This window comes from Tupaia chinensis, unplaced genomic scaffold, assembly GCF_000334495.1.
Source record: "Tupaia chinensis unplaced genomic scaffold, TupChi_1.0 Scaffold144991_2, whole genome shotgun sequence".
Lineage (NCBI taxonomy): Eukaryota > Metazoa > Chordata > Mammalia > Scandentia > Tupaiidae > Tupaia > Tupaia belangeri.
The window spans coordinates 1,562,584-1,572,214 of NW_006204851.1; the positions used below are offsets into that span (position 1 = coordinate 1,562,584).

General features: G+C 37.2%; 1 protein-coding gene across 9 annotated transcripts in view; it reads left to right on the top strand.

Moving 5' to 3' along the window:
- PAK3 (p21 (RAC1) activated kinase 3) overlaps positions 1-6,891 on the top strand; it is a 320,142-nt gene extending 313,251 nt beyond the window's left edge. For 8 of the 9 annotated variants that reach the window (XM_006167722.3, XM_027767967.1, XM_006167724.3 and 5 more), the window contains 2 exons: positions 1,190-1,327; positions 5,449-6,891. In XM_006167722.3, coding sequence (XP_006167784.1) covers positions 1,190-1,327; positions 5,449-5,538 — 228 coding nt within the window. In that variant the 3' untranslated portion in view covers positions 5,539-6,891. The remainder of the gene's footprint in view (positions 1-1,189; positions 1,328-5,448) is intronic. The other variant, XM_006167732.3, reaches the window with a different exon arrangement.
- Positions 6,892-9,631: the final 2,740 nt, after the last annotated feature.

The following is a 9,631-nucleotide window of genomic DNA, read 5'->3' on the forward strand; positions in this document are numbered from 1 at the left end:
TTCCCTCACTGTGTGATCTTTGAGAGCAAGATCGCTGTTTTCTTCATCTTTGGATCTCCAAGATCTAATACAATACCTAATACCTACTAAATGCTCTAGAATTGTTTGCTTAAGATAGGCATCAGAAATGGCCAGCATTTTTGTCTACCAAGAGCCTTTAAATATATGGGTTTGCCTTTGTGGATTAATCATGGTCCTTGGTCCAACTCTGTCTTGAAAGCTAAGGTCTTTGGTTCTGTCAGCATATGGTGAGGAACTAGCTCAGTGGTGGTCTTTCACAACAAAGATCTCAGAGATGTATATATAGTTATTAGCAACATTTTTTTTTAGAGTTTTTTCCTGCTATAAGGTATGTTTGTTCATTGGAGACAGAAAGGGAGCAATCACCCCCCAGGAGGATGGTCATGCAGCGATCCCTTCTCCTCCATTCTCCTCTTGGGATTTTGGGCACACGCTCACACACACATACTTGCCTTCAGTTTCAAGCCACTGTGTCTGGGACTTGAACTACAGTCGACCATGTGGAAGTCCAGCACCTTAACCATTATGCCACCAGCTGGCCCTATTATCAGCTTGTTTTAACATAGGATGCATGTTTGTCAGGTTCCAGAAGTGCCAATGTCAACTTCTCTCATATTTCCTGTCATTACAGGTAGACCTTCATGGGACATATAATAGGGATCAATAGGGATCCAACTGCCACAGGACAAAAGTACTTAAGTCCTTGGGCCCCACAGGTTGCCTTTCCTCCAGGCACTGCCATTTTCTGGTTCTTTGTACTTCTTTAATTTTGCAATCTACTCTATCAATTCAATATCTAGTCACAAATATTCATCAAACAAGATGGACATTTACCTGTCCTTTGTACCTTCCTGACTTTTGTTTATGGATTTTTACTGACTTAACTCTCAGAGGACAACATTATAACCTTATTTCCAAATTGTTTTTGTGTATGTTTTTGTTTTTGTTTTGTTTTATAGTGGATTTCTTGCTGTCACCTGAATGCCTGTGAAGATTAACAATTTCTGAATGTTATAGAAACTTTGAAATATATGTCAGCATCATTCTGTAAAGTTGAATGGTTAATATCTACTGTATAAGACAGGAGAAACTAGATTTGTGCCTCTGTGTCAACCCATGATCCTAATATATATGTGCTGCATAAATTTTTCTAATTTTTTTTCTCTAGGCATTATATCTGATAGCCACTAATGGAACCCCAGAGCTCCAGAATCCTGAGAGACTGTCAGCTGTATTCCGTGACTTTTTAAATCGCTGTCTTGAAATGGATGTGGATAGGCGAGGATCTGCCAAGGAGCTTTTGCAGGTGAAAATCAAATAGGACAATTACAAAGAAAGAGTCATGATATTGAGCTTTTCCATCTCCATGTGTGACAGTAAGAGAGCTCTGTCAAGAGATGTCTATTCCGTTAGGCTATTAGCATTTGATTTTAGAGCACAGGCACATGATATAGGCGGGATCTAATAGATGATTGACACAGTGCCTTTCTTCTGAAAAGTTAGTAGTTTAATCCATAAATATCTCGTGTTTTTCTTGAAATCTTATTTTACAAGGGAAAAAAAATCCTTCTGGTGTTGCTGTTTTGTTCTAAACTTTATTTGTGCCAAGGATGTATGCTGGTGCTCTGGCCCGGGGTAATTGTCTATGTAACTCTGCAGTTATTTCTGAGGCATCTGTTACTCTAAAGTTTTGCTGATCAAAACCTCTTTGCTTGTGATGCCAAATGCCAGGTTCCTGTTTGTCTGGATAAGTACTGTCCAGTATTATGTGCCTGTGTAACTATTTGTCCTTTCATGACTCCAGGGATTAGTATATATAAGGACAATTAGTATCTATATTATGTATCAAATTCTTTATATACTTTATCTCATTTGATTCTTACAACAGCCTTACAGGAGGGTAGGTGTTATCCCATTTTGTATATGCGAAAATTGAGGTTCAAACAGCTCTTAAGTGTTACCTGGAATTCAAACTCTGGGTTCTCTGACTTTCCATCACATTTCACACACAAACCAAACCGAAAAAATGTATATTTATTTGATAAAGCAGTATATGCCCAGGATTATACACATAGATTCACTATTGGGAACTGTTCCTTGGGCACATAGATGAAGGGATTTCTAAAAGTTTGTGGGAAAATGAAATTAAAGTATGAGTTTATTTTGGTGCAAAAAAATTAAACCTATGCATAGATTTTTCATAATGCACATTTCTATGAACTTTTTCAAGACCTCTCATATCAAGACTTATAACATCTAAGAACAGTGACTACTTGTTCTCTCTGTGACTTTGAATAAGCCTATTAAACAAAGGGTGCAATATTTGATTATACATTGTTAACCATAGTTACAATTTCTCCAACCCCAACCCAAATCTCACCTGGGATAAACCTATTTGGAGGAATTAAATATACTAACACATTATTTTCTGCTATGAGCATTTCAGAGGTTGTGATAAGGCCCTAAAATATCAAACTTGGAATGACCCTTTGTTAATGCTCTGGTTAATTCATCCTGAAATTACAGATGAAAACCCTGACTTTGAGTGCTGCTTTACTTCCACATCATTTTACCCCTCCCTCTACCAAATATACCATCCTGATGCACCAGTCCCATTATGCCTTCCCTGAGGAAAAGCAAAGATATAGGTACTTTTTTTTTTTTAAGAATTTTAAAATTTAACTTTATTTTAACTTGACTAGAGAGGGACAGAGTGAGAGAGAGGAAAAGTGAGAAAGCAAGTCGCCAGGTGCAGGACTCAAACAACAGTCAGCCATGTGAGTGTCTAGCACCCTTAACCATCCCGCCACCTGCTAGCCCCAATATAGGTTCTTTTAAAATAGCTATACAGCTAAATAGATTATTGAATCTATTATCTCGTTAATTGGTTTCCCATCAATTCTTTTATGTGAACCAGTCATATAATTGATACAGAACTATAGTTTGAGTCTAAATTGAATACTTTGTTCATCTTTTCCATGTAAGCAATAACCCATATATCTCCTTAAATCTATATTACTCTATTTTCTAACATCAGTGCTTATTTTAGAGGTCGGAGAAGAAAGAGGTGCATGACAGTCATGCCACTGAAAAGCTAGAGAAAAGACACAGGACTAAATATTTGTATACTTTTCTGTATGGCCTAAGTCAATTCTCTGTTCATCAGTGAATATTTATTGAGCAACTTCAGTTTATAATGCACAGTGAGTGATATAAATTTGTTAAAAGCATGACTCCTACTCTCAAGAAATTTATAAATTCCTTGGGCACATAAAAAGATAATGAAAGCCCATTTAGACATTCATTGAAACTGTCTGTTCAAATAGTGAATTATATGGTTAATTAGAGAAATAACCCCTGTAAGCTAGAGTGATCAGAAAATATCTGTGAATAGGAAAGAATTTTGCTGGTCCTGGGGAAACAGAAGATAGGTTAAAAAAAAATAAGGGAAGGGATTTCAGATGGAAGTGTTATAGTGTAATCAAAGGCAGGCAGGCAGTGTTTAAGGAAACAAATCTACAAAAAACTGTAGTTTAAGTTCCAATTCAAATAAGGAAGCTTAAGGAGGTAAGACCATAGAGGGCCTTGGACACTAGGCAGTGGGGAAATGTGGAATATAACTGAGGAACAAACATCATGAAAGGTTTGTCTAGTAATGTCTGTCTCATAATATCCAATAAGAATTAGCAAAAGGAAAAGAATGGAATCAGAGAGACCAAGGGAGAATTATTATAGTTTGAGGTTAAGTTGATTAGATCTGTGTTAAGAGAAGCAAGAGATAAACCTAAGACACATTGAGAAGAAAGTACTTGGTAACTGATTGCACGTGCTTTATAAGGTAGAGTAAGATTAAAGACTTCAGGGTATCTAGGACCAGCAGTTGGCGTAATGGCTATGTCGCTAGACTCCCATGTAGTTGACCGCAGTTCCAGTCCTGGACCCGGTGGCTTAAAACTCACACTGGGCGTGTGTGCGTGTGTGCCCAAGATCCCAAGAGGAGAATGGAGGAGAAGGGATTGCGGCATGATCATCCCCCCTGGGGGGTGATTTCTCACTTTCTGTCTCTCTGTCTCTCTCTGTCTGGCAAGCACATGTGCCTTATAGCAAAAAAAAAAACTTTCAAAAAAAAAAAAGACTTCAGGGTATCTAGGACCAGCAGTTGGCGTAATGGCTATGTCGCTAGACTCCCATGTAGTTGACCGCAGTTCCAGTCCTGGACCCGGTGGCTTAAAACTCACACTGGGCGTGTGTGCGTGTGTGCCCAAGATCCCAAGAGGAGAATGGAGGAGAAGGGATTGCGGCATGATCATCCCCCCTGGGGGGTGATTTCTCACTTTCTGTCTCTCTGTCTCTCTCTGTCTGGCAAGCACATGTGCCTTATAGCAAAAAAAAAAACTTTCAAAAAAAAAAAAGACTTCAGGGTATCAAACCAATGGTAACATTCAGTAGAACAGCAAGTGATAGAGGATAACACAACAACTAACATTTCTTGGCCCCTGTGTAGCTTACAAGAGACTGTTACTTATCTCATTTAATCATCATAATAAACAGAGGCAGAGATTGAACTTCGGTGCTTGACTCAAAAGCCCCTATGGTTTATATCACACAAAAGTACCTTTTTTGGGAGACTTTAACATTTTTAATGTTAAATTTACAGTGACAGAGAACACTCCCAAAGGAAATACCCAGGAAGTGTTGGCGAACTAGGATCAGCATTCCGGAAACAGATCGGATCACATAGTATAGATTTGAATCATCTTCATAAAGCTGCTCATAGTTTGAAACCATGAGAGGAAATGAGATCTGAAATGATTAAGTTAGAAAAATATGATGAGAGCCAAATTCTGGTAGGTGGGAGGTAGTAGGAGGATGTGAAACCAGGGAAGATAGAGAGCGAGCATAGTCAGTGCACATGCATGTGGGAAACCCAAAGCTGTAAAAAGTCACAGGCATCCAAAGAGGAAGACGTTTCAACAAAGGAGGAGATAGTCACTTGTATTAAGTACTGCAGAGGGGCCACAAAAGAAATGGTGGAGACATAGTTTGTTGGATTTGGCAGTTAAGAAGCTATTGATTTCAGGGTAAAGTTCTTTAGTGGTCAACTGAAGACTCTTTTTCAAGTTTTTGAGGGCTACTCCAGATAAATCCATCCATTTAAGTAAATCAGAAAGTCTGACTATTGAAAACAAGTGAGATATTATAAAATTCCTACTGAGTTCTGGCTGTACCAGTCAGCATTCAGAGGATTTCAGGATACCAAAGTACAAAAACATCAGAAGGACAAAATCTGGCACCTTTTTAATTAAATGGTATTTAATTGGGTGATCAAAATACATTTTTATAAAAAGGGCTAATAGAAAATGTAAAATATATACTCATTGGAGAAAAATTTTCCAGTAACTCTTTTTCCCCCCCTTTCTTTTGCAGCATCCATTTTTAAAATTAGCCAAGCCTCTCTCCAGCCTGACTCCTCTGATTATCGCTGCAAAGGAAGCAATTAAGAACAGCAGTCGCTAGGACTGCAAGCCTTACCCCTCACCGTCTCACTCATGAGTAAGACTGAAATAAAACTCTGCTGCAGGAAAGATGAAAGAAAAGACAGTCAAACTGGGTGGTGGTTCTTTAACTTTCATATGCATAGAAACTTCTTATAAGCCTTTTTCCTACTCCTTCAGAATATGTAATTTATTTGTAAGCCTGAATCGCAGCCCAAATAGGGCAGCAATGTTGAAGTGGCCATAAAGTGGTCACTTCCACCGTGAAGCGAAAGAGCCAGTAGTGAATCCTCTCATTTTGTGCATTCACTTTGAAGAAAAAGGTTTCTCAAAGATGCACACTCCCTCTTCATAGTGTTGTGTTTGTTTTTAAGTTAGAGAGTAGTCCCTCTTGCATTCAAACCTCCTTCAAAATTCCTTACCCAATGTGATGTTTTTCACTTGCATCGTCATTAGATGTCCAGAAAAAAGATGTCAAAATGTTTTTTTAGAAAAAGAAAGCAAAAAAGCAAAGCAAAAAAACAAACAAAAAGAAAAAAAAACACAAAAAATAAACAAACAAACAAACAAAAAAACAGAGCAAGTGCTGTGTGAACATGTGGAATTCCATGCCCTAATAGAGTTGCAATTTTTTATTCTTCTTCTATAGTGGATGCTTGGTTTGTGTACCTATTTTTCTGCATTTGTATTGGAAAAGGTTTCTTTTAAGACATTTTCCAAAAGCAGAGAGGAATATGTGTGTTCAGGAAGGGATTTTAAAAACCATATAAATAAAGCTCCAACGGTGAAATCTTTTCACTAAATCAGTGATTCTTAAGAGGTAGTTGAATTATCATTTATTTAAACCAGCTTGTTCATCTTCATGATACCTGCAAAAAGGCACACTGCAACTGTGGAATCCCTGTTGGGTAAGTCCAAGTCCTAAACCTCAGAAATTCTGACAAGATAAACCATATTAAAACAAAGATGGAACTTTCTCTGAGCCAAAAGGAAAACAAAATATGTGCATAATACTGAAATCCTTATTGACATTAAGTAAACAAAGGTAAAGATACCTAATTTAATCCTCTCTTGTGCTTGTGAAACATACACTGTAAAACAGGCACATGAAGAGGAAATGGATCCATTAACCAGCATTTCCTCATGACAAAAATAGTATTTGGTTTGACAATTTTTGTCATTTTAAAAACTGAAAGATAGGATCTGGAGAACAGTAAGTATTCAACTCCATAACAAAAAGGAGATCAGGGAAAGTTACATCCCAATCAACATTTGGCTTTAAATTCTTGTTACTATTTTCCTTATGTATCACTGATTTCTGTTTCAGGATATGGTGTATTAATGCTTAGATCCTGCATATTTCAAATTAATAAAGATTAATTAAAGATCTTGAGATTAATAAATATCTTGAGATTCTCCAGTGAAAATAATTTTGGTTTGAAATCATGTACTAAAAGAAATGGCATTCCATCTGGATTCCTTTTGTGACTTGGAGAAAATACCCAAAATTGGCTGTTATTTCACCATGTGTCTATTTAATTAAAAGTCAACATTTGGCAATTCCTGAATCTTCAAGAGTGGAAAAATATCTGGAAGGCATGCAAATAGCAGGATATGCTTCTCTTTTGAGTGTATTGTCAATTTTATAAATTATGGAAAGCTGTTTCTCTAAGCCTTTGAAAAGTTAGCAATTTGTGCTGTAGAAGGCTTCTTGATTTGTAGTATATAAAGAATCTGAATAGAACCTATCTACATTCAGCAAGAGGGGGAAAGAGATCAATGATATAGGCCTCTCCTTCTCTGCCAAGGTACATCCATCCATCTAACCAACCATCCTTACATTCCTTAAAATGAAAACTTTCTTTAGTTCCTGCTCACTGTATAGTCCACGTGTTTATGTTTAGGAGACAACATCACTGGTGGATTTCCTATTGTTCTCTAACTGTAAGTCTGGCGGGGGGGGGAGTTGATCACTGCCTCCTACCCTTGAAAATGCCCCCTGAGATGAAAAGTGAAAAGAAAATTAAACGGTAATAATAATCTGAACCATACTATGGTATATTTTGCAAAAAAAAAAAAAAAAGAAAAACAAAAAGAAAGAAAAGGTTTCTAGTCCTAAAATTTTTAATGCCACACTGCTCTAATGTGTGTGTGTGTGTTGCGGGGGGGGGGGCTTAATTCTTATACCATTTAATATTGTTTAATTTTTTTTCATTAATAATGCCAGGGAATTCGATGAAATACCTGGGATATAAATAGAATTCAGTACATTGATAACTATAGCCTGCCAGTGGAGACAGCCCAAACCTGGTTGGGAAGCCCTAGTCATTAACATCTCTTATGCGTTGTTAAAGCTTTTTTTATGTTATTTTGGAGACCTGGTGCAATGATCCTTCAGGTCACTGTAGGTAGAGAAATAGCAGCTCATTTATGCTTTCAGTTCAGCATATTAGCAACAAGGAGCTAGATACTTCTTTGCCACCACTTCATACCAACATTTGATGATGACATATCCCAGTGGGCATTACTCTTACAAATTAATATCTAGGTGAATTTTCCAATGAGAACAGCTTCCAAAGCCCCTTCCCTGTATTGAAGAGTTATCTATGTTTCTAATAAGTATTAGAGAGAAGCTGTTTCTCGTGCCAAAATGATGCTGAAGGATTCACATTTGGTACACTTGTTCAACTTGGACTCCAGGTGATCTATCAGCTTATTCCCTTTCTTTGGATTTTTTTTAAGCTCATCTTTACACAGGTGAGTCTATCCAGATCTTTAATGTTGCTAGAGTGCTCTGAGAAAAGGGCACATAGAATGTTGATTCCGAAATGTCCTGAGATATAGAAGTAGGGCAGTGGGAAAGTCAGGGAAGGGTGAGAAGCACAGAAGAGATTATTTATTTAAGAAAGAAAAGAACATTAATGTTGTAGCAAGGATCCAGTGTGTTGTCATGGTCCCATGAGGATTTTTGGATAACACAATCCTCAAGTTAGTCACCATATTGGGTAGTGACTTCGTTCTTGCTGATCTCGTCTATGTGTCATTGTAAATATTTGTGCGTCCATGTTTCATTTTGGCTACTGGATGGCCAACTCATGTAAGAAGATTAAACTCAAGTATTTATTCTTTAATTGCATTATTCAGATTTCTTTCAGGCTTGTGAATTGCACCCCAATGTTTGAATTTAACCACCTGATCCTCACATCTATCCCTCCCCTGTGAAGCACATTCCATTGCTAAAAGAAAAAGAAATATGAAATTGCTTCCTGTTGTCTGTATAACTGTTTTGATAGTTTGAGATGTTTGTCTATAAAAAATATTTCTCAACTAAAAGATCATGTAAATAATGATATTTCTTTGCTCAGCGGGTTGTTTATTTCTAATGAGGCTGCCAGTTCTCAGAGAGAGTCTATAAAAATCATTTTAAAATAACATAAACAGGGATTACAACTGTGTAAAAATAAGTGTGCATATGGATAAAGACTGGGAACACAGATAATTGAAATCAGTTGTGTTAGGGTGGTGGGAATATAGGAAAAATTTTTTCTTTTAAAAATTTTTCTTTGATGTTGTTATAATATTACTTTGTAATAAACATCAGAAAGGGAACTGTAGAAACATAGAAAAGATGCCAGGAGCAAATGCCTTCTGGGAGGAGCCCGGAGCATGCAGGGCACAGATATTTGCTAGTTACAATTATTCCATAGGCTTTATATTTGCCTGGGTGCTGAGGTTGGCACACGCTCGGGTATGGCACGTGCTTTCTTAGGAGACTCTTATCTGTAAGTTAAAGCTAGGGAGATGTCACTATTAGAACTCCAAACACATTTTTCTTCTTTAAAACAAGCTGCCTTCCACTTTGGTATGGCATCCAGATGTCTGTTTGGGTTACTTTAGATCCCAGAGGTGACTATTTGATTACCCCCTTTGATAACATCTGTTTTAGGTATCACCTTTTTGTATTGTTTCAGCAGATTTCTGGTTGAATTCTGGAAGAATAGAAGGACAAAATTGCCAGCTCCCCAACAAGATTTTTATCAGTCAGGTAGGATTCTTCTTTTAATGACCAATAGAGAGAATTACTGCTCTAAATAGAAGTTAATGATTTCAGGGTC